The sequence below is a fragment of the Labrus bergylta genome, chromosome 20 (genome assembly GCF_963930695.1).
Source record: "Labrus bergylta chromosome 20, fLabBer1.1, whole genome shotgun sequence".
Classification (NCBI taxonomy): Eukaryota; Metazoa; Chordata; class Actinopteri; order Labriformes; family Labridae; genus Labrus; species Labrus bergylta.
Window position 1 is genome coordinate 8,862,730 of NC_089214.1, and position 21,875 is coordinate 8,884,604.

Below are 21,875 nucleotides of genomic sequence, written 5' to 3' on the forward strand. Positions count from 1 at the left end.
TTTCTCCCCTCTGCACACACACGTTTTCATTCAGAGGAATGTGTTTTTGAAAAGGCCCCTGCTTCCTGTCTGTCTCTGATCTGTAATCCTGTTTGGATTAGTGTCTGATCTGATGTGATCTGAGGCTGCGGACAGAGAGAGAAAGAGATGCAGGTTGATCGGATTAAGCGGCTAAAGAAGAAAAAGAAGCAGGGAAAAGGTGGAGGAGGTAGAGAGTGAGAACAAAAAGGCTGGAGAGTCGGGGATGTAAAAAAAAAAGAGACAAAAGGAGTGAAGAAATCATTCAGTTGATATGAACAGAGTTTAATCATAGAGGAGATTTATACTTTTATTACATTCAGTCATTCATTACTGTTGTCAAATAAAAATTGAGGTACTTGTGCTTTGCGTCAATATTTTATTTAATGACACTTTCTACATCTGCGATACTTTTACATCTTTACATTTATCTGACAAATACAGCTCAAGAAAAAAAACAAGAGACGACTGCAAAATATGTTTTTCTCTCTCAACTTCCAAATACAATACACTCATTTAGGTCTTTTATTTGAAACTGAAACAAGTTCCTGTTCATTTTTAAAACAACAGAATACTGATGTTTTATCGAAGGAAGAGTTCAGAATCAATGGTGGAATCATCTTGTAAGAAGCTTTTTTTTTAAAACTGTCTGCCTATACCCTGCACTACACCCCTGTGTGCCTGCAACACGACCCAATCCTTCAAAGGAAAGAATCTTTTTCAAGTTGGATCCCCTACCTTTGGTTTAAAATTCCCCCTTTTTACCTGTCCCTCCAGGTGAGCCCTGGGCTCCAGTCTGAGTGCTAACCATGCTGCGGCAGTCCGACCCAAACTCCAGTACCCTGCAGCTGGTTGCTAATGATATGACCGACATCATGGAGAAGCTGGACACCCACGAGCTGGACCTGGAAGATGGAGAGTACGACACAACCGACACCACCACTCCAGGTGAGTGTGGTTTTTCCAGCTGTTTATTCACCTCTTTTTTTAATTTATGATAACAATATGAGTTCGAGTAAGTTCTTGTATCTGCTTGTTTGTTTCTGCAGCCGATCATTTACCTTTCACGGCTATCTACAAGACGGTGGGTTTTAAGGAGTCCAGGGCCCAAGTGTTCCTGTCTTCACCGATCACCGCTAAGATCCTGGAGGTGGAGCGCTTCACCTCGGCTCAGGACCGCTTCAACGTCACCACGCAGAGGAGCATCAACAAGGTGAACTCAGTCTCTGGTTAGCATGCTTACATGCTTACAATATTTGATGCTAATGTGCTGATGTTAAAGGGTTATTTGGATATTATTAAACCTGGGCCATAGTTTGAGATATTTAAAATAGAAAGTCTTGGAGTGTCTCTCGTAGATCGCTTGAAATGGGTTAAGATCGCTGTAATTTAATGCTGAGGGGCAAAATGCTTGTACTTAATATTTTCCACTGACAGGCTCAAATTTTCAATGTTTTATGTGTCTGACAACATTACAGAAAGGATCCCTACAGCCTGATTGTCAAAGGGTTGGATTTGTTTTTAAAACAGAAACAACTGTAAGAGTGCTTTTCTTCAAAGCCTCCAGAGTCCATTCACAAAACAGTCATTTTACCAGGCACAGCACCAAAGTGTACACAAACACACCGAACAAAGGAGGCAGTGGTAGAGCAGCAACTCCTGAGATTGGCTTGGTTGTCAGTCTCCATAAAGAGATACGTTTAATGGCTGCTTTTCTGTCTTCCAACCAAACTTTAAACTTTCTACCTGGAGTCACTGTAGGGTGCCCGATGTTGCTACATTATCCTAGCTCTGACTATGAAAAGATATCTTCTCTAAAGCAATTAAGAAAAGAAAGAAACAGCTATGATCTGTTTTTGTTAATTTTTAAAAGCTGTTGCAAATAACTGAATACTAGAAACACCAGATGAGGAAACGTTAAATATTTAAAGCATGCCGTGTCTCTGTTTCTGTTTTTCTCAGTCGATGCCGGCGGTGTTTAAGATCGAGTTGAAGCACGGGGAGTTCACGTGGCTGGTGAAGAGGAAGGAGAAACACTTCATGGATCTGCACAGAGAGCTCAGGACATACAAGACGTTCATGAAGCTCCCGTTGCCCACACGCAGGTTAACATTCAAGACTTTTTCCTGCCCATTCTTCCTCCGGATTGCTTAGGTTATGGTTCTGTTGAGCCTCAGAAACTTGAAGTTGGACACAGTTAGCCTTCAACAGACAATCCTTTGTGTTGACTCAGTGGCCTTAACAACCAAGAAAGTTGCAATAGTTGTTGCACAGGTTGCCTTCATCTTTGGTATTTGAAATAGCAACCTCTTGTCTTTTTTTTTTTGTCATTTCTTTTTGCAGTCACACAGTGAAGAGGCAGTCGGCAGCAGAGGGGGTGAGACACATGCCCACCCTGCACCGAGGAAGAGGAGATGAGCTGGGCAGAGAGGAGCAGGTTTCCAGTCGCAGGGTAACTCAGCTTTCATTTACGCCTCTCTTGCTTTTATACTCGTTAATAGTTGATGGATTATCGAATTTGATAATGCTGGCTTGACTATAGTACTCTGATGTGTTTGTTACAGAAACAACTAGAAGATTACTTGAATAACCTGCTGAAGGTGCCAATGTACAGAAACTACCATGCAACGGTAAGGGTGGTACTTAATATCTAGAAAATGCCTGAAAATTGACTAGATAAATGACAATAAAGTTCTGAAAAACAGTGTAAATATTTGCTACAGATTTTGTTTTGATCGGAAACACTTTTTCTCTTTCAGATGGAGTTCATTGATGTTAGCCAACTGTCTTTTATCCACGATCTGGGACCAAAAGGCTTGTAAGAACAACCCAATATCAGTTATTTTTAATTGTATTTACCTATTACTCATAAGCATTGAAAACACAAAAATCTTTTTGCACATCTAGGTGACAAAAGCACATTTAATGATCACCTTGACATCCAAAGCGTTGCATTCTTCATGACAAAGTTTGACACAATTTTAGTTTGCATCCAGAAAAAACTTTGTCCCTAACATCGTAAACATCATCTTTTATTAGAGCATGAGTTTTTGCATATGTAGAAATATTCTTTTTCTGATATGCACAACATGTTTTCTTGTCTTTCAGAGAAGGGATGGTGCAGAAGAGATCCGGCGGTCATCGTGTTCCCGGGATGAACTGCTGCGGTCGCAGTAAAATGTGCTACCATTGGTCCAAACGGTAAGAAAACACACAGACAAACTTTCAAAGTGGTGTAGGGCATTTGTTTGTCCTGGTTTTACGGCTGAGGGTAGAATAGAAGCACTTCCTTAAACTTAAATACAGGAATCTGTTTATTTGAAGACTTTGTGATTCCAGGATTTTTTTTTTTTTACACATTTACAGAAGTTTGATTTAAGACAACTTCTGCTCTCATTTGGTCAGAGTTTAATTTTCACATTTTTCTTCCTCTGTTTTTTTTTTTTTGCAGCTGGCTGGTAGTGAAGGACTCGTTCCTGCTCTACATGAAGCCGGACTCTGGTGCGATCTCTTTTGTGATGCTAGTTGACAAGGAGTTCAGCATCAAGATGGACTCCAGAGACACAGAGACCAAACACGGCGTTCGCATCGACAGTCTGTCCAGGTGTGTGATTAATAAAGCTGTTACTTACAAGGAGTTTTGCACAGTTTATATGTTTAATCAGCGTTGATTACCAAAAGGCTTTTATTACTAGTGAAATACGAGATGTTTTCTTTTTTGAGCAGAAACAGCTGGTAAGTCACCACCTTCAAAACCACTAGACTCCACTGGAAAAACATCCCATTTTAACTTGCAGGAAAGAGAGTTGTTTGTTGACTGCTGTGTATTCGGTTAGTTTGTTGTTTTAACAGCAAATTCAAAACATAACACAAACCAATCCATTGTTCTGCACACACTGTAAATGGCCCCTTTTCTTAATAAAGTGGGGAAAAAAACAGCAGCATCAAAGAGTTTACCATCAGTGGAACATTTAAACTTTAATAGTTGGTTCTTCATAGTGTGTGTGTGTGTGTGTGTGTGTGTGTGTGTGTGTGTTTTATGTGTACAGGTCGCTGTTGCTGAAGTGCAGCAGCTACAGACACGCCCGCTGGTGGGGTCAGGCCATTGAAGGCTTCGTCCAGAAGCACGGCTCAGCCTTCCTCACCGACCACCGCTTCGGATCCTTCGCCAGAGAGGAAGTTAACATCCCTGCCAAATGGTAACCATGACAACCAAATGACATTGTCCACTGGTGTCTTTTTTTTAGTTTTTTTTTCATCTGTGATATCAGCAATTTGTTGCCTTCATTAGTGGTTAAATTAGCCTTTTTTTTATTCTACATGTAAATGAGGAGTTCACCTTCGGGGCCTCGGGATAACATGGTTGCAAATTAGCGCCAAACACCGGGGCCAGGTGTCCGTGAAAATGTCTAGACAAAGCCCGGTCCAGCTAGCAGGGAGTGTGTGAGTGTGTGTTTTTGTATGGTGTGTGTGTGTGGCTCGCTGGAGTAACCCGACACAAAGAGAGTGAAAGTGAGCCTCCCCTGCTCATCACCTATGTCCCTGCTGGGCAACACTATACTGTCTGTGAGACTGTGTGTGTGTGTGTGTGTGTGTGTGTGTGTGTTCACAGCTGATATGTCCTCCAGAAAAAGCATAACAAAGAAGATATACAGATTGTTATTTGAGATGTTGAGAGATGTTATTGAGAGCAGAAAGTCTTTATTGGGTAAATGTTTTCTGTCTAAAAGTGTGTGCGCTGCCCATGTGTATATTTTTTGGGTTTGTGTGAATGTGCATATTTATGTGTGTGCGTCCTCTGTAGGTATGTGAATGGGAAGACGTACATGGAAGATGTGGCCGATGCTCTTGAAGCGGCCAAAGAGGAGATATTCATCACAGACTGGTGGTAAGCATTTACTTCTGAGTGTGTGTCTGCAGAATAAAATGAAATATTGCTGCAGGTGGAGATTTTGTGTATATAGAAGAGGAAGACCCTGGTTTTGTGCGTGACTCAGTCTGATTGTATGTGTCTTTTCTGTGTGTGTGTGTCTTTTTCTGTGTGTGTGTGTGTGTGTATCAGGGTGCAGGGAGTGCACTTGGCGGTCACCTCTTTGGGAGGTGTTCTGGTCAAACAGATCAGTTACAGTCTGAGGCTCAGACTACTGTTATACACACTCACAGTCACATTTCAGTGCTATATGCGAAATGTGAGTGCGTATCTGCAAGTGTACTTGCAAAGAGTATAGTCATTAAAAAATGTCTGATGCATCTTTCTTTGTTGTAATAGAGTTTTACAAATTTTATTCAGGGTTTTTAGGGATGCTGGAACAGTACCCAGTCACCGTAAGTCTTAAACACCCCCCAAAAAATGTATTGGTATTAAACTGTACTTTGTTATCCAAAGGTTTTGTGCTAGATAATGGGATTTTAAGAAAAACAAATGACGAAAGACGTTAAGAAGAAAGAAAAAAAGCAAAACATCAGACAGAAGTTTACTTTTTAAGGAGAGACAGCTTGTAGAAAGGTTTTCTTGGCTTTGTCTGACAAAAAGAAAAAAATATAAAGTCCTATGATGTGTGTTTTCTGACAGGTTAAGTCCAGAAATCTTCCTAAAGAGGCCGGTTGTCGAGGGCAACCGCTGGCGTCTGGACTCCATCCTGAAACGAAAAGCGGTAAGAAAAGAAACCGGTTCTTTATTGTTGTTTTTTTGTCTGAAATCGCACAGACTGGATACAGACTTAAAAATAAAGGTTTTTTAAAAATAAATACAATATTTTTTAGATACTGGCCCTTTATGTAAAAGAAGACTGCACAACATGTTATCTCAAGTTACAGCAACTTGGACTGATGTTTTGCTACTGTTTCTATAGGAACAAGGAGTGCACATCTTTGTGATCCTGTACAAAGAGGTGGAGTTAGCTCTGGGCATTAATTCAGGATACAGCAAGAGAACTCTCCGGCACCTCCACCCCAACATCAAGGTCTGTGTGTGATTTCCTTTAAAGCTGTGTCAGCATGAATACACATGTTCCCTGTTTGATTTTATGACTTTTACTCCAAAGGTGATGCGTAATCCAGACCACGTCTCATCTGCCGTCTACCTGTGGGCGCATCATGAGAAGATCATCATCGTCGACCAGTCGGTGGCCTTCGTTGGTGGGATTGACCTCGCGTACGGTCGGTGGGACGACAGGGAACACCGGCTAACGGATGTCGGGAGTGTGACACTCTCACATTTGGAGCAAGTAAGGCACCGGTGTAGCAATTGCACCTTCATCTTCAGCTTTCCCTTTTTGTTGTCTGTTTTTACTTTCCACATTCACTTCTCATTCTTCAGGTTCAGTTAAAATAAAACCAAGAAAACCTTCTATACACACAATGCACACAAAGGGTCAGTTGTTTACTTGATATAATGAATGGTACCCTCCTGTTTTAAATGGATCTCTTTCTCTTCATTTATTTTTTTGCTTCAATGTTTTTGCTTTTTTATTGGGAACCCTGGCTAATTTAACTTATTAATTCACTGTACCAAAGCTGTTAAGCTATTATATATATATATATTACATATTTATACAATTTATTCTTGACCTTATGGATACTGTCAACTCGTTCATAAACTGTAAATACGTTTATTATTGATTCACAGTAAATAAACATAACTATTTATTTATTCTGCAATTTCTTGAGTATTCGTCGACTAGGCAATCATTTTATTTTATTGATAAATAGCCAAACATATGCTGCTTAACGGAAATGCAGCCCAACAAAGTTTTGTTTCATAGTTTTGTTTATAGAATGACAAAGTGTCTGTCAATCCATCCATCCATCCATCCATCCATCCATCCATCCATCTAATGCTGGGTGTTTAACTCATTTTTAGGCTGAAGCTGTCGCTCCCAATATGGCTGCCCCTGCTAACGGCAGTGGCGGGGTTTCCCAGCGCAATGGGAATGGTGTGTTTACGGTGACAGACTCGGTGGATCAGCCCAAGCTGAAGGGTCAGGGGAGGTTGAAGAGGACCAGGTTTAGTATCAAGAGACACCTACAGAAACACGGGCTTGCCAGCGCTGACAGCGACAGTGACCTGGAAGACGAAGCCAGTGAGTTTTATCTTTGCTTTATCATTTTTATTTCTTTTGTTTTGTTGACTGTATTGTGATTTTTGCTTGGTCGGAATCATTAATTTGAGCATGAGCAGCAAGGTGTTTGTTGTGCCAAGCCATATACCAGGAGACAGGTGACAATCAGTGCAAAACCAACGTGGTGAGAAAAAAAATACTTCAATGTTACCTTTAATGATTGTGGTCAGACTGCAGGATTGAACGTTTTCAATCTTTAGAGGCCTTACTTGTAAAAAGCATTAGCTGCTGCTGTAGCCTCAATCTGGGCTTTTGTCTCAGTGTTTGTGGCCGCTCTGTTTAGGTTGGTCCAACAGTGTCACCAGCCAACACAATCTGATCCACAGCAGGCTGGCTGAGCTGAGGACTGCCTCTCTAATTGGCCAGTGTCAGGCTGGTGAGTGTGGAGTCGCAGTGTGGCCGAGTTTTAAACCCTGCTGACCTCCTCCTGTCTTCTAGTGTGGTTTGCTGTGGTTTTTATGTCAGCCTTTGGTTCCTTTGGTTTGTCTGTGTGAGAGTCTGAAGCACCAACTTAAAGAGTTCAGCCAATTAAAGGGGAACAAGTAAACATGTGGTCATGTGCCGCCTTTTCCCCTTTTTTTAGGAAGTCTTGCACATCAAAGAGGGCCGGGGTTTTATGGGATGAAATACTGCAGCGTGTAATCACTTGCCCTTTTTAGTTTCTAAACAAACTCCTATTTCTTGGCACACGTGTCTGTTCTGCACTGAAACAGATGCAGGAGGTTTGTATGAGTCAGAAGAGTGATGAAGTTTGTTTGCAAAGCTTGTATCTGTTTATCCTGCTTGCATGATGGACGAGAAGAGTCAGCGATTAATGTGCAAACAAACGCTTCTTTAAACAAATCAAAATGACATGGAGATAACACTCCTCCATTGTTATTTTTCTTTATTACTTTTCAACTCAGTTGCTTACATCATAATAACAACAGGATTCAATGTTTTTAAGGTAAGTGCTATAAAAGATAAAGTTGAGTTCAGTCTCTGTACTTCTCTCTGTAGTAGGTTTTATAAATCTTGAGTGCCATGCTGTTGTCCCTCCAGCTGCTGTTTCGTCTCTGCAAAAGTGCCTTCAAACCGTTTTACAAACACCAGTGCATCACAGTCAGCATCGTCCTCTGGTTTACTGTAAACAGATTCGACCATGTTTAAGATACCCCGCAGCCTCAGGCTCAAAGGGAAATTCCTCTATGTAACCCTGGATTCAATGTGAACTTATTTTGGGCTCCAAATGAATGAAAATTACAAAAGTATGTACACTGTCACGGGCTCAGATTTTTATTGTAAGTGTCTGACTACATTACGGAAAGGATCCCTACAGAGATAGACCTTTAAGAGGAAGATGGTTGATTTTGACCATGCAGGTCAAACACAATAAGTATGTAACACACAATAACACAACCAAACTAACCCAAATTGAAGCAGTGGTAGACAACCAACTCCCATGTTCAAGGTCAAATTACTGTTTTTGTTAATGGAGTTTGGTGTATGATACAATCTACTTCAAAGGTCCACAAACTATTTGTACCTGTTACTCATTCAGACCCCAAAAACAGGCCAATGATTGATTTCCCCCTTAAAAAGTCAGCATTGATAGTTCCTGGGCCATCATTAAATTCCATCTCTTCAGGAGTAACTAAAACTTCAAGGAAAAGATCCTGCAGGACTGGTCTTTGGAAGATTTTTTGTCACTAAAGTTTTTATTTTTTAGTGCAGAGGAAAAATGACATGATTTCCTGTGTGTGTTTCAGAGAGCGGCTCAGTGCGTAGTCTTCAAACCGGGGTGGGAGAGTTGTTTGGAAACACGCGCTTCTGGCACGGAAAAGACTACTGCAACTTTGTGCACAAGGACTGGATTCAACTGGACAAACCGTTCGATGGTGAGCACACTATTACATTTTACAAGTGACTCTTTGTTATCAGGGAAAAATTAGTTCTGAAATTTCTGTTTGTGCTGTTTTAGATTTCATAGACAGACACACAACTCCCAGAATGCCTTGGCATGACATCTCCTCAGTGGTTCATGGGAAAGCAGCTCGAGACGTGGCCAGACACTTTATTCAAAGGTGGAACTTCACAAAGGTCAGTTTACGTGCTGCTTCGGTCCGAGAGAGAGAGAGCGATAGAGAGGGATTTCATTATAAAGATTTTTTAATTCAATCTTTATGATGGAAAAAAGAATATCTTCTAACTTCGTTTACTAATGGACAGATTCATTCAGTCCTGGTCAAGCTGGGTTTAAAGGCAGCAGTTCTTGGAATTGACAAACTAACAGATGCTACATTGATGTGAATGTTTCCCCTTTTTGTATGTGCATGTATGGTAAATGAATACTGGTGTACACTTCAATGTATGTGTATAATGCATAATTATCTTGTTTTTTGTACGTCGTTTAATGGATTTATTTCTGTTCATTTACTCTCGGCTTTAAACATACAAAACTTGTTGAACTGTCTCCCATCATGTGCGTTAATGTAACTTCACATCCCTCTTTATAGAATGTGTACAGTTGTTGAGCAAGAACATAAGATTGCAGTAAATAAAGAAAAAATGGGACGTTGGGGGAATAAAAAGGTTGCAAAATTGCATCATTTCCTGCAGACATCCTTCAGACCCTTTATGCTCACTGTAGCTGCACAGCTATCATCGGTAAAATGTTAACTATCATCTAAATAAAGATTTTGACTTTTAGAAAAGCTTTTCTTTCCATTGACAGGACCATCTGCCTCAAGGTAGTTCACCAGTTTTTGGCACGACACACTCAGGGTCACCAAGTGTAATGCTCGCTGATTTAATTGGTAAAGGGCAAATGCTGTAAATTGAATCAAGGAACCAATCAATTCCAAGGCTCAAAATATGAGTGCCTACTTTGGAATGAATGAGCCCATTTAGATGAAAAAATTACCTGATGGTACTGATGTGAAAGTTATCCTGATGGCTCAGCTGACCATGCAGAGACTTACAGTCATTGTTACAGTGCACCTCTGAACTGACTGCAGATTTCCTCATTGTTGTAGCAAGAGAAGTAGCCGTGCAGCATGTGCAAGACGAAAGCTCCCTCTGACTGTTTCCCTGTTTCTCCTCCAGCTGGTGAAGCCAAAGTACAACTCGCCGTCGTTCCCGTGTCTGCTGCCCAAGTCTCACACCACCGCTGGAGAGCAGAGATACCAAGTCCCCAACTGCATCCCCGCCAAAGTACAGGTTGGTAGTTAGTAGTTTACCTCAAATGCCATGCACTTGATTATGACTGTGCTATAAGTCTAATCATAGGTCGTCCAAAACATGGACATAGTCTCAGTGATGTCACCCATTAGTTTCTGAAGAGGCGTTTTGAAGACCATTGTCACCATATTGAAAATGCTGTCTTAAACTAACTTTTGGTCATTTCAGAGTCTCAGTGGTCAAACAGATATTTTTTACCAGGTCAATCTACATCAAACTCAAAAAAAGGTTTTGTTTAAGTTATACATTTCCTCTCTTCCCTCTAAGACTTTGACCACTGTCTCTCTTCTCTCAGATCCTTCGCTCAGCCTGTGATTGGTCCGCTGGCATCAAATACCACGAGGAGTCCATCCACAACGCTTACGTCCACGCCATCGAGAAGAGCGAACACTTCGTCTACATAGAGGTATTCATTCACAAAAATACTGCAGCCATAGAGAACGCATCCTTTCTTTATGCTGATTGGTGTGAAAATCGTATCACACAAGACACGTTAAACTACGTTCAGAGGTTAACTACAAGTGCAAATGTTCAGAAAAGTGAAAAAAAACGTGAGTTCTTGTCCTTATTAGTGTTTTGAAATGATCTCTCATGAAGCAGCAATCTTCACAAAAGCTTTTGTGAATTAAAGATTCAAAATGTTGCGTCTGTGTCCAGACGTCACTGCTCTGCTCAGGCTGTGTGCTTGTTTTTTATTTATGTCGTTTTTGTGAATTTTATTATGCTTGAGTATTTTATTGCATGGCCCTGGGACGCAGTATGTGCATCCATCCAAACATGTTACCAATAAAGATCTTGACTTAACCTGACAAGCAAGCGCCTCACAGCGTCTCGCAGCGTCTTGCAGCGTCTTGTAGCGTCTTGTAGCGTCTTGTAGCGTCTTGTAGCGTCTTGTAGCGTCTTGCAGCTTTACTCAATCACAGTGAAAACACAGAACCGATGGTGAGTTCAAGGACACTAGGACTAAGCAGCCAGTGAAGTATCAGATGGACCTTTCAACACTTCTTTCTTCTTTCCTCATCTGTCACACTTGAGTCTTAAGTCAAACTTTTAAACAAAGTAACAGGCATGCACATCAATAACTCACTGTTGTGTTTGTGCAGATCCCTGAGTTCCCTTTAAGTGGTCAGCCATTTTGTTAAAAAATATGAATATTAAGTATTCTCAGTCAAAAAAAAAAATGGAAGAAGGAATTGTATTACTTCCATGTATGAGACATTTTCTTCATTCTTGTATTTGATTTAAGAAGGGTTCTCGTACATTATTAACTATGCCTCTTTGTTTGTTTTAATTTCAGAATCAGTTCTTCATCAGCTGTGCCGACAACCGACAGGTTTTCAACAAGATAGGAGACACTATTGCTGAGCGTATCATCAAAGCATACAGGTTAAACACACACACTCTCTCTCACACACTGTATGTTTATGGATGTGATCCTGTAACTATGTGTACCTTCCACATGACTAATAGACTGATTTCACATCATAAATCCTGTTTGACTCAGCCTTTGTGTTGATTTATACAAATATTTTCCCCTTCAAGGTTCAGTCTCTCACTTTGTGTTTTGTTGTCAAGGAGTTAAGAGCTTATCAGAGGGAAACACATGAACAAGCACCAGCTCTTCCAAACAAACCCGACCTGGTTTCTTACCCAAGCTTTAGTCTATAAACAGTCCGGAGCGGCTTTCATCTCACTAAATCTTTCTGGTTTCTCACAGAGAACATGTTCGCTAATTTAAAGAAAACATGGCTATGTTTGTAAAAAAAAAAACTTCCATGTGGGGAGAGTTTGAATAGAGAACAAAAGGAGTTGCTTTACACATATCAGCAGGCTTTGGTGTATGCAGGAGAAAGAGTCTGTATGGAAAGCACTAATGACACCCTGGCTCCCATCAACAGTAATCTGATGATTTATTTATCTCTATCAACAGATATCTGCATCAAAGTGCAGCCAACAATCTGATCTCGATCTTTCTCTGCACCTTTAAGAAAAAGCTAAAGACCCAGCTTTTTCATGAATACCTACTAACTTAATGATGATGGTTTCGATATCATTGATGATGATGATGGTTGTGACGATGTTTTTTATTGGTAACGACGACTTATTAGATGGTTTCTATACTGATTAGAGCTCTCAAGAACTGCCGTGAATGTTGTGCTTTGCCTCTGGTCACTTCCTGTCAGCACCTGTGTGTCCAATCAGACTCAAAGCTGATTGTTTGCTCTTACTGACATTGTTCCCTTTTTTCTAGATCCTTGCTTGTGTTGTACTTACTCTCTGATGTACGTCGCTTTGGATAAAAGTGAATTGTAGAATTGTAGCTCAAACATTTACACTTTTCATTTCAATTTTCTCACTTGTTTAAATGTATCAATTTTACATTTTCATTTTAAAAGCTGTCTTTTTCTCCGCTTGACGACAGACCTGACAAAGCTTGACTCTTGACTGTTTATAAAACCTGCATCATGACGATGTTATTTCAGTTCATACAGGTGGCAACACTAATGCCACCAATAGCTCGCATGTTGTCATGTGTGTTTCACGCTGACGCTAAATTGAGCCAGACAGGGATCAACATGTTTACTGACCGCCTCCTTCTCGTGTCAGAGCGGGTGTCTGTGTGTGCATCTCCACTGTAACAGGTCCGCCTGCATTAAGATGTGTTTTAACTGATGAGTCTTAAATCCAGGTTGATTCAAAGAAGCATGCTGAGGCTCTGATTTCATGCTCAAAGCGGTGATTACTGTAACTCCCTACAGTGTTATTGATAATCTCTGCTAAGTAAAGCTCCACGATAGTAACTCCGCTAAGGAACCCTTCACAATAAAAATCCATACTTATTATGTAGTTTAAAGCTTTTATTATAAAAATAGTCATATCAGAAATTGTGTTGTTTTCAGCAGAAGCCTAATACACCTCTATAGGAAAATAAACAAAACTTAAACAACACAGATTCAGTCAAGAGCTACATCTTTCTCTGGTCTCATGCACACAAACGAGTGAAATATGGCATCACAGGCATGTTTGTTCATATGCGCGGCCCCTTTAAATTCTGTAATAATATGATAATGATAATATATTACTGTTTCCACAATAATAAGAAAAAATACCATCATATAAAGTCATTTCACCCACATATACTGTATGTGTTTAGTCAAACCCTGACACCCTACCAGGGTCCCAAAGTGAGGGCTTGTAGAAAACTTTTTATTCTAATTGCCAAACAAATATTAATACATTTATTTTTTCCTGTTTTGGTAACTGTTGATGATCTGACCCTTCTGGCATACGCAATATTGATTTATTTTCCTGACGCCTCCTTGTGCATTTGTCCCAAACATAGAGTCCTGATTTAACTGTCACTTTGTCTTCCTCTGTGTCTAAATCATTTCAGGGAGGGTAAAAGGTACCGCGTGTACGTGGTGACGCCTCTGCTGCCTGGCTTTGAGGGAGACATCAACACTGGAGGGGGCAGCGCCATCCAGGCTGTCATGCACTTCAACTACAGGTGTGTGCGTGTGTGTGTGTGTGTGTGTGTGTGTGTGTGTGTGTGTGAGTGTGTACATGTGTGTGACATTGTACATGATGAGAAAACTGAGTGTTTGACGAGTGTTAAAGCCCGGAAGGAGCCACTGATAGATTACGGCCATTACTGAACTTTTACTACACTGCTGTAAACCCTATAGCTGTGTGTGTGTGTGTGTGTGTGTGTGTGTGTGTGTGTGTGTGTGTGTGTGTGTGTGTGTGTGTGTGTGTGTGTGTGTGTGTGTGTGTGTGTGTGTGCATGTCATACCCTTTAAAGCTGACATTCATTGTCTTGCCTGCGTTCTTGTGTAAACACACGGCCCTCCCCGTGCAAACACAACGACACAAAAAGGCTTGCATTGTGAGGAATGTGGATGTGCTGCTCATCCACCTGTGTGTCTTTCTTCACCTGCAGGACGATGAACAGAGGAGACCACTCCATCATCTCACAGCTCAAGAGAGAGAGTAAGTCAGAGGCGACCACAATGTTTGACCTCAAGTTTACACTGTACAACTGTTTGCGTGTGTGGGCGGGGCCCAAAGAGATGGTTTCAGTGGTTTTCTAAACAGTGGTGACCTGCAGCTGTTTCCAAAAGACAAAAGACACTCCCAAAACGATCTCACAAACTGTTTAGGGAGGAAACAAAGATAAATAGGTAAATATTTATTGATTGAGTACTGTGAAACAAGCTGTGATGACAGAAAATATAAAGAACCGCCCGTCCATCTGATTTGATGTACTTTTAGAAAATGAATGTCTGTCATTACATTGATCGTCTGCTGCTCATTTTTTACTCAATCAGTTTTAAATTGTATGAACTTAACAATAATCAAAGTATTTCTTTAGACATAGTCTGTATTTATTTAGAGGTTAAAGAGTTTCCTCTTTTCTGGATATAATGAGTTTTAAACCATCTCCTCTTCCTCAAGGTTCAAGGTTGTCTTTATTATCCCTTCTAGAGGGTAATTTGTTTTGCAGTCAGCAGTAAAACACACACATACATACACCCCGAAATGAGCAAACAACATCGAAAGGACAGTGAATAAATACAATGGATAAGAAACAGAGGCAACACAGTGGTTTAAAAAGGGGATGGCAGCAGGAACAAATGAGTTTCTCAACCTCTTTGTCCTGCATGCTGGCAGGCTGAATCTGCGGCCTGACGGCAGCAACTTAAAATCCTTGGACAAAGGATGACTTTGTTCTGCCAAGATTGACTGTGCTTTCTTAAGACACTTTGTTCTATTTAAGTAAGAAAGGTCAGAAAGGGGCGATCCTGTGATTCTGACACACATTTTAACAATGCTCTGTATTTTGTTGCGGTTTTTGATGCTGAGTGATCCGTACCAGGTCACCATGCAGAATGTTAAAACTGAGTCAATGAAACAGGAATAAAACATCTTCATAAAAGTGCTGTCAACATTAAAATTCCTAAGCTTCCTCAGAAAGTGCACACGCTGATGAGCTTTTTTGCAGACAGCTTCAGTTTGGAGCTCTTCTTACTCTATGTATGAGGGAAATCAAACACCACCACATTCAAATATTTTCCTCTGATCGTCTGTTTTCTGGCTTTCAGTGGGGGACAACTGGATGAACTACATCTCCATCGCTGGTCTGAGGACTCACGCAGAGCTGGAGGGAAAACTGGTCACCGAGCTCATCTACGTCCACAGCAAGATGCTGATCGCAGACGACAACACCGTCATCATCGGTAAAACATCTCACAGTACTCGATACTTTGGCGTTGATGAAGCGGCTTAAATGTCTCCATTACGAGATTAAAAGATGACAGGTGTAATGAAATATTCCCTCGACACTAAACTGAACATGTATAATAGAGGAGACAGAAACCAGAGCTGCCGGGAGAGACGGTTTATTCTTTAATATCTGAGAGGACGGAAAAGAAAAATGACATGATGAGACATTTTTAAAGCTGGAAATTTGTAAAAGCCGTCTTCAGGTGGGTTGAAGTGAAGTTTAGAGAGCAAGTTTCTATAAATATTAACAGAGATAATGAATATATAACAGGAAACAGAAGGGCTGGTGATGAAAGCAGTCATGTCATGTCAAATGGTCATTTTTTATTGTTTTTGTGGTGCTTGGAAAGCAGACGTGGGGGCGTCACATAAAACATTGACCCCTAACTATTTGGTCAATTTGCTGCAACCACACAGAAAAGAAGTGACTTTACTTCTACGGTGGTTTAATCAGCATGTTTTTGTTGCATTACAGATGCAAACTTCTCATAAGGATAACAAGAATAAAACTAAACTCAAAGGAAAGTCTGATGTAGAATATGATGAAGATTTGTTCTCTTATATTTCAGTAATCATCTGGCATTTTCTCAGATTTTTATCCCTGATTATTCATTTAGCAGCATGATGTATATGATGGGTAGATATTTTATAATACAAATAATTAGAAAGTTAAGATTTAGACATTGAAACTGTATAATCATGCATTCTGAAAATAGGCTCTGCAGCGCCATCTGCTGGAGGCTCCTGTGCTCTAACTTGTCCTGTGCCTTCATATTATTGAAGGGTCTGCAAACATCAACGACAGGAGCATGCTGGGAAAGAGGGACAGCGAGGTGGCGGTGATTGTAGAGGACTCGGAGATGGTGACGGCTGTGATGGATGGTCAGGAGTACCAGGCTGGAAAATACGCCCTGCAGCTCCGCCTCGAGTGCTTCAAGTAAAAACCCCACACTAACTGCATCCTGACTTATTTATGTTTGTTTAGATAAACTCTGATCTGACTAGAATACCAATGACATGAAACATTAACTTAAAGATGAGTAAACTCTCAATCAGTCAACAACAGTCTAAAATTCATGCAGTCTTCTGTTTGATTGCAACAAAATAATTTTTAAGAGGTGCACAGATATTAAACAGTTTCTTAACAAGTGTCTCATAGAAATAAAAAAGTCAACACAGTGGATCTGTTTTTCAGGATGATCCTCGGCGCTCACACCGATCCCTCCATCGACGTGTCAGACCCAATCAGTGATCAATTCTATAAGGAGGTGTGGATGGCCACCTGTGCTCGCAACGCCACCATTTACCAGAAGGTTGGTCTAATGTTAAATCTCGGCTCGTGTTGATGGCTGCTGAAGGTTTCAGTGAGCGGACAAATTGATGAACTACTTGAAACAGTTTATCTTCTTCACATGTGAAACAGAACCTCAGAGATTCATCCTTTTAATACAAACTGATTGTAAGGATTTGTCCAGCATCATTAAAATGTTCAGTGCTCCTGATATCCTGCTTCTCTCTCTCACTTCTCTCCTCTTTCTTCAGGTTTTCCGTAGTCTGCCATCCAGCGATGTCCGTAACATCTTCGAGCTGGAGGGCTTCCTCGCCAAGCCGGGCCTGGACAAGGAGGACCCGAACAAGGCTAGGGAGGAGTTGAAGAAGATCCGCGGCTTCCTGGTCCAATTTCCTCTTCAGTTCTTGTGCGAGCAGAATCTGCTTCCTCCCATGGGCTCCAAGGAGGCCATGGTGCCCATGGAGGTGTGGACCTGAGAGCGAGAGAGAGAGAGAGCCTCAACCGTGAGTTCATGTGTTCAGGCGCAGCATGCTGGAGGATGACAGGTCCAATTGTGCACTCTGATGCCATTTTAGAAGTCTTTGCGGCTAAAACGGCTTTTAAACGTTTTTTTTTTATTTTAAATCACAGCTTCAAGGAAAATCTGCTGTTTAAGTGTCAAAGTGTTTTTTAGTTAAAAAAAACAACAAAAAACTGCTCTGATATAATGTGTCTGTGGCTTTTAGTCACTTGTTAGCACATAGATATCTACACTAAAGAGATTCAGGTGTGTTTGCCCTGAATTCAGGCTGTCAGGCACATTTGTCCTTTAAATCTTTGTCCCACAGGAGTTTCCAGCTCCTGGTCTGCAGGCTCTTGGTTGCTCATTAACTATTTTCTGCCACAAAAAAACGAATATAATAATTAGAATTCTAACTTTGATGTTACTGCATTAGAAGCGTCAGGTTTTTGCTGTCCATAAGAGCTTCTATTATAAGTCCGACAACTTAATTATACTGCTCTGCATTAAAAAAAATACTTTAATGTTGGACCTCTTCACACATGCAGGATTTGATTGCACGATTTAAACCCTCCAAAACTTTTAAAATAAACTCAAGTTCTGATAGTTTAGCTTGATGAAAAGGTTTGGGGTCCGAGAGGACAGTGTGCCTGCAGGACTGAACCCAGGGTGGACAACACTTGGTTTTATTAGAAAAGAGACTGTAATCTAAAGAGTTTTCTGCCTTAAATTGCAGCCAAAAATGAATTCCAAAATGGCATCAGGTGTGGGTGTAAACTGTCTCTGTAACAGCAGTGCCACTGAATGCACAAGAATAATGGGAAACTTACAACACTGGCAAGGAATCATTGGAAAGACATGAAGAGTGACCAAACTTATTACATTTTAAACAAATGGAACATGCAAACAAACGTGAATTCAAACCTGGAGAGAAGTCAACCAGCAGACGAGCTTTGGACTCTAGCGTGCCTGAACACCCCGGGCCTCGTGTTTACAAGAAAACAGCTCACTCCTTCATTGTCTTCATAACACTATGCAACGTTCAGGTCTGGCAAACGCAGCTCTGACTCTTCTGTGATAAGAGAGGACGGTTTGAGAGACACTAAAAGACACTTTACCGGAGAGGAGAGAAGGGGGTGAAGAGCTGGACGGAGCTGTCAGCCATTTTTAAAAAACCTTTGATATCTCTGAACTCCTGATTTTAATATTTATGTCAAACATGAAATCACAAGTGCCAAAGGCGATGATGTTAACAGTAAGTACATTCATTTACATTCCTCATACTGTGGATCCAACCTTAAGTGACCTGTTTTATGCTCTGATCTGGTCTTTGTAGTTCATTTGGTGGGCTTTATTTTCTTGTAGTTTAATCATATTTTCCTGGGAAGTCTCTTTCAACACTAGAGTTCAACAGGAATTGTGATAAATAAAGTTGAGTAAAAATGAAGTGAAAAACAAATATTGTAGACTTTATCCCCCTCTCTGTAAGAGTGTGTATGGATTTGTCTTTCCATCAAACTGCCAGGAAATTACAGTCAAATAAAACGCTACCGTTCTCTTTTGAGCCGCATTTCCCACAGATTCATGCATTCATTTTTACGAGTTATTAAGATCCTGGGTTTCATTCATTGTCAAAAGGCAGAAATCCCAAAGCAAGAGCAAACTGATTCGTTTAAGATGGCTGTTTTCCTCTGAGGTTACGTTCAGGGTGGGTGTTTTTATAATGCTGCACTACTTTAGTTCAGGAGTTTTGCTGATTGTAAAAAAAAAAGAAGGGAATCTGAAATTTAGTCATTATATCACAGCTCCTTAATGGCCCGATGTTCCTCTTCTTTACGCTTTTATTGAATTTTGCAGTGGGGAATCATCAGGAATCTATGTGTATCAATTTCTACACGTTCATTACTTGAAAACCTGTGACTTCTGGCAAATGTGTCTTATTGAAAGTTTCATCAATAGAATCTTATTTTGCTAATTGGGAGCTTTTTAACAAACTAAACACAATAAGAGAGCTCTGGAAATGAATCATCACAGGAAAGTAGTGAATAAATTGTGTAGATGCATGTCTGCTCATGGGGTCTGTTGTGGGGTTTTTGAACCTTTTTGTTGTTTTTGCTGGAAACAGCTGCCTGCAGCATCTAAATACAAAACAAAAACAGTTCATGTTGCTTGAAACAAAAACTGTACAGTAAAAGACGCCAAAACAGACTCAGTGATTTCAAGAGGAGCTGGGGAGCCTGTGATAAATCTTTGTGTGATCATCACTGAGCATAAGCACACTGTTAGCTCTAGCAACAACACTATAAGCACACTGTTTCTTCACAGAGTAGTTCTTACGTTTGGCCTAAAACGTCACTCTAAACTCATAATGAATTTAAGATCAATCTTCATCTGCTGCATCTGAAAATATCCATGCTGATAGTTTGTTACTTTTGAATTCACAGTTTGTTTCTACTGCCCCCATGTGGACAAAAAGTCAAATTTATTGGTACAACAGTTACATTTTGCATTAATTTATTATATCTTACTCAAAACCATTTCAAAGTTAGAAACAGTGGTAACAGCATGTTCACATCATGGTTATCAGAATCTGTCATATAGAAACCTCCTGGGTGACTTCATTTCTGGAATGAAAACTCAAACAGTTGCTTCTGGATTTCTGATTTTCTGACATTTCTGGAATGCAGCATCTTTACTCGTCGGTGTCTTCCTCTTTGGTCTTTAAAATGAAGTGCATGTGATTTTTTTTGTGCAATATATTGTACCTTGAAATGATGCGTGCAGCATGTCAGCAGCTCTTTGCCATTAAACATTAACAGATAAAAGCATGAATCCTGTGAGCTGAACGATTGCCTTTAAAGCCATGAATATTATTGTATTCTAAACTCTGTGCCTGTCTTTAAGCTGTGGGTCTGCAAGATACACCTGAATGCTTCTCTACTTTTAATATTTATGGATGATCGCACCTTAAATGTGCTCTTTTTTTGTTGTATTCTTCTTCTCTACCTCTGTGGGGTTCTACCTCCTGCTCCAGTCCACATTTTTATTGTTTGTGATGGATTAAGAAAAATCAGGAATATTTGCAGCTTTGCCCAAAATTAACCAAGTGAAGTCCCCTAAAAAAGCATATAAAACACTGTGGTATGCACAAATAGTCCGTTTCAATCTAAAATGAAATATAAAAACAACAAAACGATCAATTCAACCTCTAGAGGTGTAAGTTAAATAGCTAACGAAGGTGATTTTGAATTACATTTGTTGATTAACTTTTTTTGTGCATCCAAAAAAAAAAAAATTTGAATTGAAGCCAAAATGTGGAAATAGTTTTAAATAGTTTTATAGGTGCAGTTTCCAAGTGGAGCATTAAAATAAATAACAAATGTTTTGCACCTGGTGTAAATGGGCCTTAAACCTTTAAAAGCATTGTCCTCCCTCCTGGGCTGCAGAGGTTTGAAAAACACTAACCTGTCCTGTTATTTTCTCTGGCTTGAGTCACTGTGTCTTTGTATGAAAATGCACTATTTGCACAGACTGTTGTTTGCTTGTTTTGATCCATTAATTGATCTGCAGTATCACGTCATGTGAAGTTTATTTGTGAAATGATGGAATGAATAAATTATGTATTGATAAATCATTAAAATGGATCAGTCTGAAGTTTGTCATCCTTTGTGTTGTCGGGAGACACAGTGTGAATCCGGACGTTTAATCAATGCGGGTGTAAATAACTTCAAGGCTATTACTGATATCCAGAGTGGTCTGCTCTGCCAATGTCTTCTTCTTCATTCTCATTATTTGGAGTTAAACTTATAATATGTAGAATTTTATTGGAACGCTTACATTAAAACATCTAAATTAAAATAATAAATGAATAAGCAGAGAGAACTCTAACCCAGCCTCGACGTCATCTTTATGTTACAGAATTTACTTACTGTGCATTTAATTCTTAAAATTCAAAAACAAGTCTTCACCCTCAGAATATTCGTTTCCCTCATCTGCATTAGAGAACCTTGATTTTACTTTATATTGAACATTTAAACTTTACTCTCTAACTGTCTTTACTCTTTACTTTATACATTTATAATAGAAAAATACTTATTTGTTTTCTACGGAAGCCTTACAAGGACATGCATCGATGCATTTTATTTTACTCTTCTCCTGGGAAACTGAGTCCATTTCAGTTTTTTGTTTTTATATCCTGTCTTGTTTATTCGTTATCACGGGATACAAATACTGGTTTTCCGTGTTACTGAGTTAAGTTCAGTCATTTTCTCAAGATATCAAGAAATTATGTCATTACCGGAAAACCAGTTTTGTTATTCTGAACCACACTTAACCTGTTATAATGGGGGAACTTTGCAAAATAGAATATGAATGTGCGTCTGGTTAGGGCTTCTGTAGTTTTCCCATACCTGCAGCCCTGACTTTTACAAACAGGAGACTCTAA

At 40.0% G+C, this 21,875-nt stretch overlaps 1 protein-coding gene across 2 annotated transcripts in view; it reads left to right on the top strand.

Annotated features, from left to right (window-relative positions):
- The window catches only part of pld1b (phospholipase D1b), a 37,310-nt gene extending 16,225 nt beyond the window's left edge, over nucleotides 1-21,085 (top strand). For both annotated transcript variants that reach the window (XM_065949035.1, XM_065949034.1), the window contains exons 2-26: nucleotides 796-966; nucleotides 1,068-1,231; nucleotides 1,981-2,123; nucleotides 2,362-2,470; nucleotides 2,583-2,648; nucleotides 2,778-2,836; nucleotides 3,127-3,219; nucleotides 3,470-3,622; nucleotides 4,068-4,217; nucleotides 4,823-4,906; nucleotides 5,591-5,672; nucleotides 5,871-5,981; nucleotides 6,063-6,245; nucleotides 6,881-7,100; nucleotides 8,888-9,016; nucleotides 9,100-9,218; nucleotides 10,224-10,337; nucleotides 10,654-10,764; nucleotides 11,656-11,744; nucleotides 13,753-13,866; nucleotides 14,299-14,348; nucleotides 15,461-15,595; nucleotides 16,425-16,578; nucleotides 16,837-16,954; nucleotides 17,184-21,085. In XM_065949035.1, the coding sequence (XP_065805107.1) occupies nucleotides 828-966; nucleotides 1,068-1,231; nucleotides 1,981-2,123; nucleotides 2,362-2,470; nucleotides 2,583-2,648; nucleotides 2,778-2,836; nucleotides 3,127-3,219; nucleotides 3,470-3,622; nucleotides 4,068-4,217; nucleotides 4,823-4,906; nucleotides 5,591-5,672; nucleotides 5,871-5,981; nucleotides 6,063-6,245; nucleotides 6,881-7,100; nucleotides 8,888-9,016; nucleotides 9,100-9,218; nucleotides 10,224-10,337; nucleotides 10,654-10,764; nucleotides 11,656-11,744; nucleotides 13,753-13,866; nucleotides 14,299-14,348; nucleotides 15,461-15,595; nucleotides 16,425-16,578; nucleotides 16,837-16,954; nucleotides 17,184-17,408 (3,114 nt within the window). In that variant the 5' untranslated portion in view covers nucleotides 796-827 and the 3' untranslated portion in view covers nucleotides 17,409-21,085. The remainder of the gene's footprint in view (nucleotides 1-795; nucleotides 967-1,067; nucleotides 1,232-1,980; nucleotides 2,124-2,361; nucleotides 2,471-2,582; nucleotides 2,649-2,777; nucleotides 2,837-3,126; nucleotides 3,220-3,469; nucleotides 3,623-4,067; nucleotides 4,218-4,822; nucleotides 4,907-5,590; nucleotides 5,673-5,870; nucleotides 5,982-6,062; nucleotides 6,246-6,880; nucleotides 7,101-8,887; nucleotides 9,017-9,099; nucleotides 9,219-10,223; nucleotides 10,338-10,653; nucleotides 10,765-11,655; nucleotides 11,745-13,752; nucleotides 13,867-14,298; nucleotides 14,349-15,460; nucleotides 15,596-16,424; nucleotides 16,579-16,836; nucleotides 16,955-17,183) is intronic.
- The last annotated feature ends 790 nt before the right edge of the window (nucleotides 21,086-21,875 follow it).